Source organism: Malania oleifera, chromosome 6 (assembly GCF_029873635.1).
Source record: "Malania oleifera isolate guangnan ecotype guangnan chromosome 6, ASM2987363v1, whole genome shotgun sequence".
Taxonomy (NCBI): domain Eukaryota; kingdom Viridiplantae; phylum Streptophyta; class Magnoliopsida; order Santalales; family Ximeniaceae; genus Malania; species Malania oleifera.
In genome coordinates this window covers 15,190,089-15,209,354 of record NC_080422.1, presented here as the reverse complement: position 1 = coordinate 15,209,354, position 19,266 = coordinate 15,190,089, and the positions used below count along the sequence as shown (strand labels likewise).

General features: G+C 35.9%; 1 protein-coding gene across 1 annotated transcript; it reads left to right on the top strand.

Moving 5' to 3' along the window:
* Positions 1 to 2,905: 2,905 nt before the first annotated feature.
* Positions 2,906 to 17,421, top strand: LOC131158303 (heat shock 70 kDa protein 15-like). The gene is made up of 10 exons (XM_058113071.1): positions 2,906 to 3,147; positions 4,019 to 5,246; positions 6,028 to 6,255; positions 6,376 to 6,471; positions 6,557 to 6,781; positions 15,504 to 15,698; positions 15,789 to 15,935; positions 16,020 to 16,169; positions 16,263 to 16,393; positions 16,733 to 17,421. The coding sequence occupies exons 2-10, from the start codon at positions 4,077 to 4,079 to the stop codon at positions 16,968 to 16,970; spliced, it is 2,580 nt and encodes an 859-aa protein (XP_057969054.1). The 5' UTR covers positions 2,906 to 3,147; positions 4,019 to 4,076; the 3' UTR covers positions 16,971 to 17,421.
* The last annotated feature ends 1,845 nt before the right edge of the window (positions 17,422 to 19,266 follow it).

The window sequence follows — 19,266 nt, the reverse complement described above, 5'->3', positions numbered from 1 at the left end:
ACCAAAGTAACACATGGATTATCAAAATTGTGGAGATACAAGTCATGACTTGAATCATCAAAATGTGGAGAACTTTGAGTGCTTTCAACATTGGAAGTCATCGGGAAGGATGAATCAAAGGAGTTTTTTTTTTTTTTTGAGAATCACGGGCTGGTCAAGTGATCTTCTTCTTTAATAGCCCTGAATAGTGGATTTCAGATGATGCATTTCCCTTGTTCGACAAAAGGATCGAGAGGGAAAAATTTTTTTTAGGCAAAGGTGGTTAGGACGGCGCCTCTACTATGACTTACAAAAAGAAAAGAAGCAACCCTAATATATAAAGGGGAAAATGAATGCCAATCAGCTTGTGACAGTTACGTTGATGGTCAATCGAAAGAAGAAAAACTCTGATTTTTTTAAGCAAGAATAGAGAGGAATTAAGAAGATAAAAGAAATTTATCCCAAAGAAATTTCACGTTCTGACACCATGTAGAAATTCATAATGTGAAATAACATAAAGGGGGAGAAGAAGAGAGGAAGAGAAATGTATATCTTTTATCTTTCGGTTTGAATATTACACTGCATTGTAAGGGTATTTGTACATGAGATTTATAAACAATTTGCTTAAATCAAGTCTGAATCACTGCAAATCAGCAGTGTCTGATGAGTATTCCTTTTGAATTGTTTTGACCAATTCCAAGCATGATTGCCTGCATTTATTTGCTTCCGATTAATTTGCCTTTGTCTGGGCAATTCCCTTAACAAGTGCACATTGAATGGGTACTTACAGACACTGTCTAGTCCAACATTCTTTGCAAATACTATGATGAGCTTATAAATGTATTATTGTGTCTATATATATATATATATATATATATATATATATATATATATATATGTATGTGTGTGTGTGTGATAATGGATGTTGAATGGAACAAGTGATTGGGAAACTTCTAATAGTTTGTAATAATTGTACTTTCGTCTCTCTTCATTGTATTATTTGCTCAAAATATGGTTTTTGTATTGGAATTTTTAAAGGTTTGTCTTCATTTTATTATTTCTTTTCATTTCAATTATTTATTCCCTTTATTTTTTCTGAGTAGGCAACCAAAGTGTTTGCCCTTTCATTATGACCATTTTCAAATACATATCTTTATTATGGAACACTAGTTAGGCTCTATTTATCCATAAAACATTTTATAATGGAGTTTGTTCAATCCTTTACTAGGGATGACTTTTATCATTTTCCATCCGGTTACCTAAAAAAGAAAATATTAATCCTTTTAGTCGTTAATCAATTATCACCAAACTTACAAGACAATTTTATATATAAATTTAATGGCACAGTGTTAACTTTATTACAAGGTTGCATAATTGTCAAAATTATTTCACACATTTCTTAATGTTTGGTTGTAAAAGAAAAAAATACGTTTTCTTAAGGGTCTGTTTGGACCAAGGATCTTCATTGGGGAAGGAAAAGGTAAAGCAAATAAGAAGGAAATTCATTTTCCACTACATTTTTCCCGCTATACCAAATACTATTAAAAACAAAAATTTATTTTAATATGACTAAAAATTAATTAAAGTTAAATGTAAATCGTGTCTAAACTCATATTTTTGTTTATTAATTTTGAATATTTTTTTTTTAAAAATTTCCATTACTTTTCTTGATAACCAAATATGAAAAAATAGAATTCTTCACATTTTTTTTTCTTCTTCTTAAGATTTGTTAAGTTCCAAATGGAGCGTAAAAGTTTAGTTTAATTTTCATTTTTCTTTGCAAATAGGATTGCATATGGATAACATGTTTTTATGGGCCTCATTTTTAAAATTTTATAAACCTTTTTTCAAAAAGCACAAAGCCCTAATTCAATTACCTATAAATTACATACAATGACATTGCTAATCAACACAAGTACTTTAAGAGAAGCTAGTGCTTATTAAAGATTGAATTTAAAAAATACCGCCACGAATACTCTCCCTTTTCTCGTTCCCATTGTTAAGATAGCCTAACTAGTGATAGAAGAATATAAGCGACATCAATATCAAATAATTATTTTAGAAGACTTATACCTACTAAATCCTATGAGTAGAATCAGTTTAGTTGTGAGTTAGAATGTAGTTGAATATTTTGTGGTTGAGAATAAAAAATATTTAACTTTTACGAAACGAAATTGAACATATATTTAGGACTTCTCAACTTTTATTCTAAAGGCCTCAGGTCTCATGTTCCTCTAAAAAACTATTGCAGACTCTCTTAAAGCTCATCTCCTAACAACAAAAGAATAAAAGTAATGTACAACAATGACTTAAACTTTTTCAAGTTGGTTTACACTTCTCATTTGCACTACTTTAGATTTTTTCAATCGCTTAATGACTTATTTGTATCCATTTAGTTTCTTACATTTAAAAAAAATGAAATAAGGTTATTCTCAACAAGACTTTAGTAATGACATTACTTATTATAATAATTATAGTGTAAGGTTATGTTTGGTTCATACACCACATAGTTTTATATAGAGAGGTGATTATGACAAAAGAATTTGATAATATCGTCATAAAAGCAAATGACAACCTAACACTTTTTAAAAATTCATAACAATAAAAAATATAAAAATAATTACTTTTCATTTTCACAATGAGAATATCGATTTATTTCATATTAAATATTAGATCATTTGAATAATTAGTAATAGAGAAAGAAAAAGCTATAACCTATTTTCTTAATTTTTTCATTATATTTTACCACATTCACATGAATAGCTTAATTACACAATGACAGATTTTTAACTTGTCCATTTTGTCTCGATTTATTTTAATGATGTAGTTTTCTGATGGACCCATTTAGTGAAGCCCAAAAGGTAGACCAGCCCACCGGCCCACGTTCAAACTTCAAACCACAGCTCCAGAAGATCTTTCTAGAAGCACAGTCCCTCTGTTCTCTGGAGAGCTCTAGGACCACTTGACTCCCACCTCATATAAAAGCAAATTACGAAGAAAGTAAACGTGAAATTACAAAATTACCCTCCCTCTCTCCCTCTCCTCCTCCCCTCTATAAGGGCTCTCCTCTCTCCTCAGCACGCCGATCTCTGCACTAATACTTTGGAGAATTCCAGAGAACATCGTAAGCCGCTGTGCACACGACCCACTCCATCCAGATCGTTCCAGGTTTGATCGCAAACCCTAATATTTCACCAACGTTTTCTCCCCCCTCTCTTATCTGTTGCAGATCTGCACTCTTCTCTGTTCTGGTTACGACATTCAATATCCTACTTTGTAAGACTTGTCGCGCTACTTATAGCAGAATATGGTTCTCATTTCTGCAGATTTAACCTTGTCCTCGTGCATGTATTGTTTCGTGCCATAATTTCTTTTTTGTTTGTTGATATTGTTCGCGGTTTGGCCTGATTTGGCGTCTCTATTGTGAATCGAAAGTGTATTTTTGTGAAGCTTGCTAAACTGTTTTTGTAGTCTTAGGCGAAAACTGACAAATTTGTGTTGGGTTTGTGGGTTTTGTTATTTGAATTGTTTTGTGGATTTAGGTTTTGTTTGATTTGCTTTGTTTAGCTTCTTGTTGATATTATTTGTAGCTTGACTGATTATATTGAGTTGATGTAATTTTGTGAAAAATTTGTTCCTTGTTGGCTATGATAAAAATGTGCTCGTGTGCAACCATATTAATTTAATGTTTCGGAGATAAACTTCTTTCATTTTTCTCGACCACATTGTTAAGGTGTACTCTTAAATGCGTGCATGTATATGATGAGGAGTAGAAGGTTTTATTATTATATTTATTTTTTATTTTTTTATTTTTTTGGGTTTGTGGGTGGGAGGATATTGTGTGCGAACAATGATTGAGAATGGAATATTTATTTATCTATTATTCACTATTTGTTTGTTTTTTTTGGCATGCTGAATGTGTGCCAAGATGATGAACATATTTGCTAATGTCACATTATTGTTGTTGTTATTATTATTTTTACTATATTTAAATTTAAGTATTCGTATTCTAAATGTCATTTCATTTGCCAATACTCAGCTGCTTGTTTTGCTGGAGTAAACCAGTTTGCACCAAATTGGTATAACATTTTGCAAAAATGAGCGTTGTGGGTTTTGATTTTGGCAATGAGAGCTGTATTGTTGCCGTGGCAAGGCAAAGGGGGATCGATGTTGTGCTGAATGATGAATCAAAGCGGGAAACTCCAGCAGTTGTATGTTTTGGAGATAAGCAGCGGTTCATTGGGACAGCTGGAGCTGCTTCAACCATGATGAATCCAAAGAATTCAGTTTCACAAATAAAGCGGTTAGTTGGCCGCCCCTTTTTTGATCCCGAGCTGCAACAAGATCTAAAGTCATTACCCTTTCTTGTTACAGAAGGGTCTGATGGGTACCCCCTGATCCATGCTCGGTATTTGGGAGAAGTGAGGGTTTTTACGCCAACACAGCTTTTGGGTATGGTATTTTCTGATCTGAAGGGTATAGCTGAGAAGAATTTGAATGCTGCGGTGGTGGACTGCTGTATTGGTATACCAGTTTATTTTACTGATCTTCAAAGAAGGGCTGTTTTAGATGCAGCTACAATTGCAGGCTTACACCCTCTTCGCTTGTTCCATGAAACAACAGCTACAGCTTTGGCATATGGGATTTATAAGACAGATTTGCCTGAGAATGACCAATTAAATGTTGCCTTTGTTGACATTGGCCATGCTAGCATGCAAGTGTGTGTTGCTGGTTTCAAGAAAGGCCAGTTGAAGATACTGTCACATTCATTTGATCGGTCTCTAGGTGGTAGAGATTTTGATGAGGTTCTATTCCAGTATTTTGCACAAAAGTTTAAGGAAGAGTACAAAATTGATGTTTTCCAGAATGCGAGGGCTTGTCTCAGACTTCGAGCTGCCTGTGAAAAGTTGAAGAAGGTTCTTAGTGCTAATCCAGAAGCTCCCTTGAACATAGAATGTTTGATGGATGAGAAGGATGTTAGGGGTTTTATCAAGAGGGATGAGTTTGAGAAAATTAGTGTCCCAATATTGGAGCGAGTGAAGAAACCTTTGGAGAAAGCTCTATATGATGCTGGCCTTACACGAGAGAATATCCATGCAGTGGAGGTTGTTGGCTCTGGGTCTCGTGTTCCTGCAGTCATCAGGATATTGACAGATTTCTTTGGCAAGGAACCGAGGCGTACAATGAATGCCAGTGAATGTGTTGCCAAAGGTTGTGCACTGCAGTGTGCTATTCTTAGTCCTACATTCAAAGTACGAGAATTCCAGGTAGAATTTCCTCCCCGAGTTCCTTCTGTTTCAGGTTTCACCTAATGTAGCTTCTTCTTGCTTGGATAAAAAATATTTGGGGTAGATGTACTTGTGAGTTTTGGCATGGTTGGATGTTTTGTGCATCTCTGGTTTGAATCTTCCATGAGTTTGCTTTATTTTTTGTTGGAGGAATGTAATTTTCTTTCTATCACGATGAATTGTTGTCTAGTTCAATTATTAGCGCTTATCAGTTCATACTGTACAATTGTACCATTGTAGCTCAACTAGTTGCATTCTCAAGATTTAGTAAATTCTGTAGTGAAATATATGAGGCTGCAACTGTCTATGCTTAAAAAAAATCTGACCTTGTATCTCTCCTGGAATGATGCGTCACCGAGCAGGAATATCTTGAGTATAGATCTTCAAACCTTGTATGCCATTGTGGATTAGGTTTTTTCAAAGAATGGAGTTGCTAGTCACTGAACTTTTGATATTTCTGTACTCTTTTTGGGTCATAGGTAGAAATTTTGATTTCCCTTGCCTTATTAAATACAATCATCTATCTTTTATTTTTGGAATGTGTTATCTTCAATTGAGTGATTTGTGTGGCTCTAATGCGTTCTGAAAGGGGAATCAGAATAACAGAGGAAGTCCTTCATTCCTATATTCCTGTCAGCAGAATATTTGTTTTGATTTTTGGGAAGTGCATGTGCTTCTGGTATGGTTGTATCTTGCCATAGTTCAGTGTTACATTTCTTATATCACTGAGCCCTTTTTTTTTTTTTGTCGTTCCATGAAGGCCCATGATTGTTTCCCCTTTCCAATTGCTTTATCATGGAAAGGCTCTGCTCCAGACTCTCAGAATGGAGGTGCAGAAAATCAGCAAAGCACAATAGTGTTCCCTAAGGGAAACCCAGTACCTAGTGTCAAGGCTCTGACTTTCTACAGATCAGGCACGTTCAGTATTGATGTACATTATGCAGATGTTAGTGATGTTCATGTGCCAGCAAAGATCAGCACATATGCAGTTAGTAGTCTCCTAATAATCTTTAAGACTTATTTCCTTTTGAGTACAAATCTAAGATTTTCTTTGATTTGGAAATCATTTCAGTGCTAACATTACTCTTGTGTGGATATTCTTGTGCAGATTGGTCCTTTTCAATCTACAAAAAGTGAACGGGCCAAAGTGAAGGTGAAAGTTCGCCTAAATATTCATGGGATCGTGTCTGTGGAGTCAGCAACTGTAAGTATTGCAGACATGCTGCTATTTAATGTGACTGGTTAGAGTTTTCATTAATTTTTCTGTCTTACTTTTTATATTTATTTAGCTATTGGAAGAAGAAGAAATTGAAATTCCAGTTGTTAAAGAGCCTGCAAAAGAAGCTACTAAGATGGAGACTGATGAAGCATCAGGTGCTGTTCCCCCTCCTTCCGGTACCAGTGAAACTGATGTAAATATGCAAGATGCTAAGGGTACTGCTGATGCTCCTGGAGTTGAAAATGGTGTTCCAGAATCAGGTGAAAAGACTCTGCAGATGGAAACAGACACAAAGGTTAGTAAATATTCACTAATTGTATTTTATATTTATTCCCTTTTCCAATTGTACAAGTCCTTTAAAATCACTCTTTTCCAGCCCCTACACCCATTTTCTATATTCATAAATGGTTTATGCAGTGATATTACTGTAGTAGGTATAATTAATTGGTTTATCCTGTCTTTTTCATGTATACTAGATGTCTGAATTTTTTCTCTACATATTATATCTTGTTGGGTAGATTGATAATTTGGACCCCAATAACATATTCCCTTGCAAGTCATACCTGCGGAAGTTTTGGTGAATTAACCATAAATTATTGTTTGCAACATCTCTGATTCCCTCAATCACATTCAACTCCTTTATATGATCGCTATACCATGCATTTATTAATAGGGATTAAATCTTTTTTCTACTATAACAGTCCAAAAATTCTATTGTCCACAAGAGCATCAAACTTAATTGAGCTTTAATGGCTCCGCACCCCTAAAGAAGGGGGAAACTATTTTCAGCATTATTTCAGCCTTGGAGTTTATTATTTTTGTCAGCAAGCTGGAGAAAAGCTTTTGTATGCTTATGATTCTCAATCTTTCTGTCAGATTGGTGCCTCTTAAACCAACCCACCCTCCCCCGCCCCCCCAACTTTAAATTTGGCATTTTGGAGTGACAATGACTATTAGACTTTATGGGCTTTCCTCCACTTAGTTTTACTGGTTCTGATTTGGACGCTTGACTGATCATGAACCTGGATGGTATCATACAAGTTAGGTGGTGCATGGTACATAGATGAAAAACGCTCCCATGGATGGCATTCCTTGGAATGGGCTCTGCCTTGCTCATGGGAATATTTTTGCTCATTTTATGTTGTAAGATTCCTATGAATGTACATATTATGTCCATCATACCTTTGACTTGTGTATGAATAATATATGATGAGAAATTATATTTTCAGAAAAATTCTACTGAGAGTATTTCCCAAACTTAATTCATGCCTTAAAATTTCAACCATCATAAATTTAAGAGTGCAATGCATAATAATCCAATTAACTGAGATTATGGGAATGATCCCAAAATTATTATGCTGTAGTATTATATATAATAGTATTACTTTCATTTTTAATCATTTATATAATTATATTAATAATTTATTATTATAAGTATAATATTTATTATTATAAATATAATTATTTTTAATAATTAATTTTAGTAATATGGGGGACATTAATTTTGGATTGGCCAAAATACTGGGGCAATTTAGTCCTAAAGTAGAATGTCAATGGGAATGGGATTCCATAATGGAACTTGCCCAAAGGATGGGAAAGGGATTCCAACGATTAGCCAATTTTCCATTCCCAGGGAATATGAGAGTTTTACCATTGGATTTTATTCCAGGACAAATTTAGGAATGGGATGTCATGGGAATGCACTTTTGAGAAATTGTTTTCAGATGAAATAGTAACGTTTTAATAGGCGAAGGCGTAAGGCGAGGCATAAGCCTCAAGGTGTAAGCCTTTTGGGATTGTATTTTTTTTTAAATAATTAATAAATAAAATAAATTTATATATGGTATAAAATGATAAAAATTTTAGAATAATGGAGAAAAAAATAAAAACATAATTCTTAAGTGTCATATAGGCCAACTTGAGCTAACAAACTCAAAAAATGCATGTTAAAAGATAAGCATGAGCCATAATATCACAAAATGGACACCATTTTCATGCTTTAAAGTTTAAACTCTTAAATCATCATCCAAGATTCTAAATCTAAATTAACAAAGTTCAAAGGGAACTATCAAGGTCTTCATGGAAGTCCTCGTCTTCAGCAAACTCATCTATAGTAGGGGTTCTTCTACTTATAAATTCCCCCTCTCACTTCAACATCATCGCCTTTCTCAATTGTGACGAATTTTGGCCTCTTGCTTTTGTCTCGAGTGCCTAGATATTCAATAAAGCTGTAGGTTAGGACTTAAGAGAAATGTAGAATTATAAAATGATAATTTAGTAAATTCTATAATGACTATTGATATGTACATACTTAAGTTCTCACAATAATCACTAGTCTTCCTTTTGCTAAGAATTATGGAATGTGAGCTACCACAAGCTTTTGTTGCTTGAGCATTATCTCCTTCAAAAGCTACCTCTGGCAAAGCTATAATAGCATATACTTCGAAGAGATTTTCATCATCAAACCAAGAAGTATCTTTTGTAAGGAAAGGTTCTTCCTTCTCGGTGATCCACTCATCATCTGAATTTGCTTTCTCCGCCAATATTGGATCATAATTTTGTCTTCTTAGAGCTCTCTCCTTTAGTTTGGTGTTGTACTTAACATAAAGTAGATAATTCATTCTCTTGTGCTCTAATCTATTCCTATTTTTCGTATGAATCTACAATTGAGTTTGAGCCATTTAAATTTTTAGACATTAGAATATATTTTCATATTTGAGTGAAATGAGAATAACATGGCATTTGTAAGAACTAAGAACGTGCTCAAATGTGCTCCAATTCCCCTCACATCCACTAGTATTGCAGTCAGGCTAAGAACACGAATAGCTAACTTTGTCAATTCTGGGTTTTTTGACCCAAAATGCTTTCACCAATCAGCTACAAAAGAAGAAACACATACTTCAAAGTTAAAAGAAGAAACACATATTTCCAAGTTAAAAGAAGAAACAAGGATAGAATACTATTACTAATTAACTAATTTTTATTGAAACATTATTTTTACCTAGGCTTCTCAACATTCTAGAATCAATAGCCACTTGAGTCCCAAATTCCCCTCGTGCATTATTAAACAACTCCAATTGATGTCTGCAGCTAGCCTCTCCTCATATCTCAACATTGAATCCATGCATTCAAATAATCCTTTATTCACTTCTTCATAGTTAGAGAAATTCTCCTTATAATGCAATTAGGGATTTAGATATATCTCGTAGCATGTAAAGGGTGATGAAGTTGTGGAGTCCATCTATCATATATTTTTCTCCAAATGGGTTCATACTTCTTGGCATTTCTAGAAAAAAATGCAGCAAGTTTTTTCTTTGCCGAATTCATCAACTCTAGATACATCCCATGGCTGGTCTTTCCTCATAATGAACTTCCCTTAGAACACACACAAGAGGGACAACACTCTTGATGACATAAGCCATGTGAGACCAAAAATGTTGGTCAAGTAAAATAATTGAGCGAGTCCTTGTACCTTCATGCATTTTTGCATATGTAGAAGTGCACCACATCTCTGAAGAGAACATAGATTGAAGGCCCCGCTTTTGTTCCTAAAGGCTTTGAAGTGTCAAAAATGCAGTAAAAAAATGCTTCACTGCGGGCTGGATTCTTTGTTGCTGGTGAAATGCTTCCTCATCATTGCAAGTACATAGGAATGATTATAAATAAATTTCACAACTTGCTTAGCCTTTAGGATTGTGGTTGCATGGATCTTCAATTTTGCAATATCCTCCAACATGAGATCCAAACAATGTGTAGCACATGGAGTCCAACTTTGCTTCTCCCTCTTCTCCATGAGCTTCTTTCCACCATTTATCATGTTTTTTGCATTTTCAGTCATCATTTGCACAATATTCTCCTCACCAACTTTCTCAATCACTGCATCCATATACTTGAGCATCATGTCACCATTTTTTTTTTTTTTTATAGAATTAGAAGCATCAATGGATTTTACAAAGAAATTAATCAGGACCCTTGAACACCCATCAGTCCATGCATGATGCATCAACCATGATAGAACATCCATATTCCTTCCTAGATTTTTTGTTCTCTTCCAACATGCCATCTATGTCTTTCACTTCATCTTTTAAGGATTCATGTCTCGATCTCTTGGAGGCTTGAAACCTGGCTCGTAATTAGCAATATCATCCACCATAACATGCAAATATACTTCATCCATAAAAGTAAATGGTAAAGCATTGTTGGACACACAACTTCCAATTTTCCTACACACTTCGTTTCTCTCTTCTTTCTTCCATTTTGAGTTGAGTTTAGTGTGGCTTGTTTGGTCAGTGAAGATGCGTACTTATCCGTTGGGCCTCTAGCGCTAGGATTAAAGCCACTCCCACTTTTTATTTGCTCAAGATCTCCAACTGATGGAGAAGAAACACTCTCAATGCTGCCTCCTGTACCCATTCCAATCTCTTCAAGAAGATCATTTCTCGTACACTTCTCTTCTTGGAATTTTTCCAGACCAATCTTGCACTCATCTCTCACATTTTGAAGAGCTTTTGGGCAAGGTTTCATTCCCTCCCTTGTACGAGCCAAATGATTTTTACATTTTGCCAGTCCCACTGCAAGTTTGATCACAACATTTGCATCTAAAATATCTTTATCCATCAAATTCTTTTATGTATTTCCAAACAAAATCTTTTTTCTGCCCCTTTGATTCACGTTCGGACATGTTTTTGTTTATTGAATAGGAACAATCAGCAGCTGCAACAGGAAATTAATTAATTAACTAATTATTTTTTTTCAGAATTGAGAGCTCTTTGCAGGAAATGCGGAAAAAAGAGCAGCAGAGAAACAGCAGCTCTTCAATATTTTGTTGTGGACAATTTGGGAAAAAGTAAAAAACTAAAACAAATAGCAAGGAAAACTGGGGGATAGCTAATGAAAATTAAAAATTGAAAAGTGAAAAATTGAAACAGGCTCAAACAGCAGTAACTGAAAATTGGAATGTGTAAATTGAAAATTGGAATAGCAGCTCTTAAATCAGCTGGGCTTCATTAGTTCATTAATTGAGTTCATTTTCAAAATTTTCCAATTTTTCATAATTCATAATTCATATATCATATATGAAAATTGAAAGTGAAAACTTAAAACAATTTAAAAGCGGCTGCAAGTGCAACTCACCTTAACTTTTAGAGTTTAGTTGAGACTTGAGAATGAGATAGATTTGAGACACTGGCAGAGAGTTTCCTGAGACGAGCAAGACTGGAGAGGGAGAGAGAGAGTCAATTCAGTTGGAGAAGAGACCCCAGTCAGAGAAGAGACCTCGAAGCAGCTCTGTGAGATAGGCACACTAGAGGAGGTTGCTAAAGAAAGATGAGGCCACGAGAGGCTGTAGGGGTTGCCAAAGAGAGGCGAGAGGTTGGAAGGGATCGTCGGAGAGAGACAAGAGGTTGGAAGGGGTTGTCAGAGGGACATGAGAAGCTGGAGGGACTCGTTGAAGAGAGACAAAAATTTGGAAGAAAAAGGACCTTTGTGCAAGACCTTTCGTCGTTGAGAGGGGGTTGGTGCTCGTCAAGCCATAATTGATCTTCTTATTTTGTTTTTGTTTTTTGTAATATTTTAAATATTATTATGTCTACTTCCAAAAGGCGTACGCATTCCCATATGAGGAGTAAAAATTGTGCCTTTTGGCCTGAGGCGTACGCATCAGCCCCTCAAGCGTACACATTTAAGGAGTGTCGCCTTTTAAGTTACGCCTTAGAGCGTTTTATGCCTAAAACCCATCAAGCCCTCAGGAATGTATTTTAAAACACTGAAATAGTGGCTATGTTAGTGCAAGTGATGCTAGAAATGTTCTTCTCACTTCCAAGTAGGGGTGTACAAAAATTACCTGAAAGCTGGAAACTAGGCTGAAACCGAATCTCTTGACATTTTGGTTCAGTCTTTTGGCTACGGTTTATGGTTTCGGTTTGTTAATATTAGAAAATCAATTTTCGGTTTCAGTTTTGGTTCTACTAGTAAACCAAATCAAAAAAACCGAAATGTAAATGTATTACTCAGATTCAAATATTATGTTCTATATTATTATAATAATACTTAATTTTTTCTGTTAGTTCTGAACATTATTTACTAAAATAGTTTTTTTTTTTGCATTAGTATTATTAATATAGTTAACCTCATTCAACTATTTTTAAAATTTGAAAGAGTATTTAACTAGTTATAGATGTGGATGAGGGCCATTTCCTCTTCCATAAATGACGTGGGACAAGTGGTTCCATACTTTAATTCTCTTTTCCATTTCCGTATCTTCAATATTCATAAACACAGCTCACAAGACAGTGGAGTCTCTGCTTTGCAGCAATCCTCTTTGCCCCACATCGACTGAATGGGGAAATTGAGAGCATGTTTCTTGTTGTAAAAGGAAATTTTGGATCCCTTCCTTTCATCTGCAGGGGTTTGGGCTTGAGCTAGCTATGTTCGAGAGAGGAGCGGTGGGCAGGTCTATTGCATCTTTCGATCAATGAAAGGAAATGTTCTTTTCAGCTGGGCTGTGGACCTGAGTTCTAAGGGAAAGTTAGAATTTCCCATCTAGCCCTAATTGTGTATGTGCATATTTATATATTATTTGGTTTCAAAAAATTATACTAACCTGCTGCAAAAAAGAACCAAACCACTAAACTGGGTTAACTGTTTATCACTGAACCGCAGTTATTGGTTTGGAAAGTATTAGAACTGATAATCTCCGTTCGGTTGTTGGTTTAGGGTCAAACTGGACTGATGAGAACCGATTACTCCCCAGGGAATTTAGAAAATGTCTTAATGCTAGATTTGGATATATTTTTTAGATAACAAAACTAGTTTCATTGAGTGTTATCTGAAAAAAGGTTCATTAAGAAAAGAATAATGGAAAATTACAGTGTGAGGAGGGTAAAGCATTCTCCAAAAAAAAGTGAAAAAAATTACATTGAAGCTGCCTTCCAACCCTGTGAATTTGGATTGGCAAAGACCCTCAGAACCCCAAAAAATTGAGCCCAAAAGGAAGCAGGAAAATAACTGTACCAGAGCAAGCTCAGAGATGTTAAAAGAATCTAGCATTCCTATCAAGCCAAAGTATCCAGAGTAGCAGATATTGCACAATTCCAAAAAATCTCACTCCTATCTTTTCTAAGACCCCGATTCACCCCTAAAAAATGTGAAGATTCTCGGAGCCACCCAAACCTCACCACAAGAAGAAAACAAATTGTTTCATAAATATCTTGCCACCCAACACTGAAGGAAACTATAGCCATTAGTCTCCTGCTCTCATTCTCGTCACTACACATTACTCGCACGTCAGGTGTGAGAGCCTTATGGGGTCTCCTAGTCTGAAGCTAGTCATTTGCATTAATCCTGTTGAGAACCAGAGTCCTTGTGAAAGTGTGGATTTTGAAAAGGACTATTGTTTTGTACGCAGCACTATCCAAATGGAAAGGGCTAGGATTTGGGGGGTTTGTGAGATTAGTGAAAAAGGACTTCAAAGAGAAGGACACTGAAGATTCCCCAATCCAAATCCTAGCAACCCCAACTCCCAGCAGAATATACAAATCCAAAGCCTTGTAAGCAAGTGACTGAACAAGCTTTCTTTTGTTGAGGTTCCTAAGGAAGTGGAAATCCCAAGAAATAGATTCCCTTTTAGGAAAAAAGGAAGTTGAAATTAGTGCATTATGAATGGAAGGAAGTCTGAACAAATGCTGCACCAAAGCTATGGAATCTCCCCCACCCAAATATCCTCTCATAAACGGACTTGAGCACCATTACTCACTTTAGGATGAATGAGAGGTAAGAGAGGGCAAACTACTTGAGATACTAATGTTGAGGGACTTTCATGGGTAATTTGCCATTCCCCATGGTATCCACCCAATTCCATACTTGCTCTTAACAGCCTGATTCCATAAGGAGTTAAGACTACGGAGAACATCCATAACAACTTACCTATCAAAAAGATGTTCTTAGAAACTGCATTTCCCAGCTCCAGTCCCCCCCTGCTGATTTAGGTTTCCTAACCCCTTCTCAATGAACAAGGTGATCCTTCTTATCCTACCTAAACCCAGACCATGAGAAATCTCTAGAGTTTATCCAAATTTCTAACCACCTTTGTATGGAGTGAGGACTTTAAAAAGAGATAAAATTGGAGTAGGCTGCATAATGAGTGATCTGCCCCACAATGAAAAGATGAGCCTTATTCCACCCCTAAAAAAATATTTCCCAATCCTCTCAATCACTGGATCTCAGGAAACATCTGACAAAGTATCCCCCACCCTACCACCTTGAGGAAGACCAAGATACAAAATAGGCCAGGCCAAAGTATGCACCCCCTATGGATTGGATGGAATTCATGGGATGCTAGCATTGGATGATTTTCCAACCCCCCTGCTTGCAACAAGCATCTGTCAAAATGGCATTGAAGTTACATGTACTCTTGGGATATCATACAAATTACAACTCTGGTTAACAGTTGAATGGTCTTAATCATACTTGGATGGCACTACAGCATGAGAGGTGATAATTTGGACATGCTTGGATGCTCATTTAAGGGTTGGTATCTTACCGGTTATTGGCAAATTGGTTTTCCAGTATCTTTTTGTAGACTAAACACCTTCAATCATGCATGGCTGCTTCATTGGGTTTGTGGGCTCCAGTGATTGTTGTGTATTGTACTTGCCCTCTTGCCCACCCTGCTTACCATATTTTGGTTTTGTCGTGGAATTTTTTGTTTTGGATGTATACTGCATTTGTGTGTGATAGTTACATTGGCCACTAGCATCTGTCCGTGTCTGTTTGATGCCATGGAAAGGCTGTTGAGGAAGCTGTCTCCTGGGCAGCATGTGATGACTTGATCTGGTCAGTGGTGTTTGCTCAAGCAGCCCACCGACAACCTAACGATTTGGGGACTGGGATCCCCATTCTGTCGGTTGAGTTCATTGCAAAATAAAAATAGTTGTTCTGGTAAAATTGCAACAATTGCATTTTCTGAACCTGTGCTTCTTTCATTTCGAGGCTGTTAAATGATTTGGTATGGTATGCAGGTTGAAGTACCAAAGAAGAAGATCAAGAAAACCAACATCCCTGTCACAGAATTGGTATATGGTGGAATGGCACCTGCAGATGTGCAGAAAGCAGTAGAGAAGGAGTTTGAAATGGCTTTGCAAGATCGAGTTATGGAAGAAACAAAAGACAAGAAAAATGCTGTGGAGGCTTATGTTTATGACATGAGAAACAAGGTAGATTGCCTAGTTTTTTAGTTGCATATAATAATTTTTTGTTCTTAAGCTTGTAATGCCTATGCTCATACTTCTTTTTATCTCCTTCAGCTTCATGACAAATATCAAGATTTTGTTACCCCTTCGGAGAGGGAAGGTTTTGCTTCCAAACTTCAGGAGGTGGAAGATTGGCTGTATGAAGATGGTGAAGATGAGACCAAAGGTGTTTATATTGCGAAGCTTGAGGAGCTAAAAAAGGTAGGCTCTTTTCTGTTTTTTTTTTCCTTGAATGGATGTTGAAACTTGAGATCATGGTTGCCTGATGTGATTAGAAATTCACAGCAAGGTGACCCAATTGAGGAGAGATACAAGGAGCACTCAGAGCGGGGTGCGGTGCTTGATCAACTTGGATATTGTATTAATAGTTACAGAGAGGCAGCAATGTCAAATGATCCTAAATTTGATCACATTGATATGGCTGAAAAGCAGAAGGTAATGCTGTGGATTGTTTTTCAAGAATGTGCATGCACATGAACAATAACATTAAAATGAAAATAAGCATCTGTGCTGCCCATTGTCATGTAGGTGCTGACCGAATGTGTGGAAGCCGAGGTCTGGATAAGAGATAAAAAACAGCATCAGGATTCGCTTCCCAAATATGCTACTCCCATTCTTTTGTCAGCTGATGTTAGAAGGAAGGCAGAAGCCCTTGACAGGTATCACTTGCATGTAATTTTATGTATTGCAGGTTTACTAAATCATTAAAATGATGGCAAAAAACAAATTCCATGTTTGAATTTTGTTTTGATAATTTGTGTTTAATCTTTTGATTGTCCCGTGCGCTAAATTTCATAGTCTGGATGAGAATTATACACACCTGCCATGTTTGATTAGACCACTTTACGTGAAAGTAAGAAATCCAGGTGGTGGTAGGTAACATATGAAAGGGCAAAAAATTATGTCATAGGAATGTGATATGTTTTATTCCCATTTACATTAATATGTTGCATTTCTTCCAAGTCATGATACTGAATTAAGAGAATTTGCTTCAACAGGTTTTGCAGGCCAATAATGACTAAGCCAAAACCTGCCAAGCCAGCTCCGCCTGAAACTCCACCGCCACCTGCTGCTCAGGGAAATGAGACACCACAAGAAGCTGGGGAATCTCCTCCAAATGCTGACAACTCAACTAGCAGCCCCAACCCCAGCACGGAGGATGGCAGTACAGAGGTACCTCCAGCTGCTGCAGAGCCAATGGAGACTGAGAAGTCCGAGACTACAAGTGCTGCATAAATTATTAAGTAGAGTTGTTTGTATTTTCATGACCTTCGCAGGCTTACGTTTGGTTCCATTTGTATTGGTTTGTGCCTGGAATTCTATATCTTCAAGGCTGGCAGTGAGGAGGGCTATGCTAGGAACTTCGTTTGAATATATGAAGCCATTTTCTGGTCGGCGGCGTGCAAATTCTGTTAGGTAGGGGCGTGTCACTCTGGAATCCTGTTTTTAAAAGGGTTAATAGGATAACTTTGAAAAGACTCTGTAATTCCCTACTCTGGTGAGGACTGAGGCCTAAATTTATACTTTGAAACGGCGTTGCTATTTTATGTTGGAAGGATTAGCCTCAGCCTTACATTTCATTTACGGGTTCTTGTTATCAATGGTCTGAGAATCTTTGGACTCTGGAAGATTTGTTTCCATCATGTTTGATCTTTTTGAATGAATTCTTATAAGATATTGCGGTTTATGTGCTTGAAGCAGTGGAACCTGCCGTCTGGGTTTTGTATCAAGCCGAAGAAGAGATTTTATTATTTCTATTTCTAATTTGTTTTTTTTTTTTTTGTTTTTTTTGTTTTTCTGTTTTGGTTTAAATCAGTTCTCCGTTTTATATTAAAATATTAATAGAAACTTGGGCACAGGAATGTGTGATGAGATGGCTCAGATTTTTTAAATACGCGCCCGCCCAGTTGTATACCTACTTCTTGAATTTGAAGGTTTCTGTTGTTGCTCGTTGGGTAGTTGATATTTATGTTAAAGGGGTGTCGATGGTTATTGATGCTTTTTTGTAAGGTTGAGCATGGGTAGATTGCCTGAATTGAAGTGTTAAAAATAGTTCAAGAGGTAAAGGCTTAATGTTTGTGAACTCAAGCCAATGCAAATTCATTGGCAAGGTTTGTTTATTCAATCTAAATTGATTTATAATGTTACAATATTTTTTAAAAAATTAAATACTTTTCTCATCGTTTCATTTTTTTATTTTTTATTTTTTTCGAGTATGAATCACACTTCGTTTATAGAAATCAACTATACAAATGTGTATTGTGATTTGAGGATATGTCAAATATATTGTTATATAATAATTTATTTTGTAAGTATATTGGTTTTGTTTGGGTAATTATTGCTACATCAATAGAAAATTGTAAAAGAGATGAAACAAATTTGAAAAGAATAAATTTGTAATCTATTAACTAATTTTTGTCTTGGTTTGGGTCAACTTTTTTAATAAGTTCAGTGTTTGAAAATCCTACTCATGCTTGTATTTACAATCTTTATTGATTTGAGAATTACATACGAAGAAGACGTAGGTGTCTTTATAAAAATAATTTTACTTGCACAAATAATTAGACTAGTGGAACGAGTAGCATAAAGTTTAACACTTTTTTAGAATTCAAATGTATTGCTATCTTCTTGATGATTGATGAATGATACATGCAAATCGTTTGCTTATTTGTTTGCTTTGTATGCTAGTCTTGTCAATATGTGCCATTATTTGCATATGATCCTATTCTCTTAAAATAACTTATATGATGCTCATGTGTGCAAATTTGATCAAGTAAATATTAGTGACTTAGTGATAATTTATTTTGCTCAATAACCTCTAAATAGAGATTGAACTCTTATTATTTTACTACTTAGTAAATAAGGATTGTTTCTTAAATTTTTGAAGAACACTTGATTGAATTAGCAATGTTTTAATTGCTGATTCGTTTATCACTTGCTACTAACCCTACTTGTAACATTTTTGCCTTTCAAAAATGCTTAAATTGTAGAAATGTTCCCAAATACTATTTGCCAAATCAACCAATCATGCTGCCTTCCTCTCCTCCTTTATCCTTGTTTGTGCAACATGACCTTTTGTTACCATATAGGTTGACATTGGCAATGAACCGTCTCTGGTCATCGTAGACAACTATGGTTGCACAAGTTTTCTCTTTCTCGTGTTATGCACAAAGAAGAAAGAAGGGGTAACTCCCGGGCATAAGCTCAGGTGGTAAGGACTAGCGTCATGTGGTTTTAGATAAAGATGAAGTTTGCGGTTTGCAGCGTACATCCGTGATTTACCTCTTAGGTATTGGTCGAGGGTACGATTGGAGTAGACGTGAGATTATTCTGGTGCGTAAGCTCATGACACCCGGTGACATGAAAAAAAAAAAACAAAAAAAAAGGGAGTTAGGTTTTTTGTTCAACTAGAGTGCTGGCAAGGGCAATGGAGGGTTGTAGAGGTGGGGACGGTGGCAAGCAGTATGGTTTTGCTATTGGATTCCTTTTTGTTTAATTGAAGAAGAAGAAAAGGGAAAAAAATCATTTCATT

Excerpts from the sequence above, each read along its gene's own strand:
- LOC131158303 (XM_058113071.1), top strand. The coding sequence starts at position 4,077 with ATGAGCGTTGTGGGTTTTGATTTTGGCAATGAGAGCTGTATTGTTGCC. Across the intron at positions 6,472-6,556 it reads TGTCTGTGGAGTCAGCAACT|CTATTGGAAGAAGAAGAAAT; the intron begins GTAAGTATTGCA and ends ATATTTATTTAG. Across the intron at positions 15,699-15,788 it reads TTTATGACATGAGAAACAAG|CTTCATGACAAATATCAAGA; the intron begins GTAGATTGCCTA and ends TATCTCCTTCAG.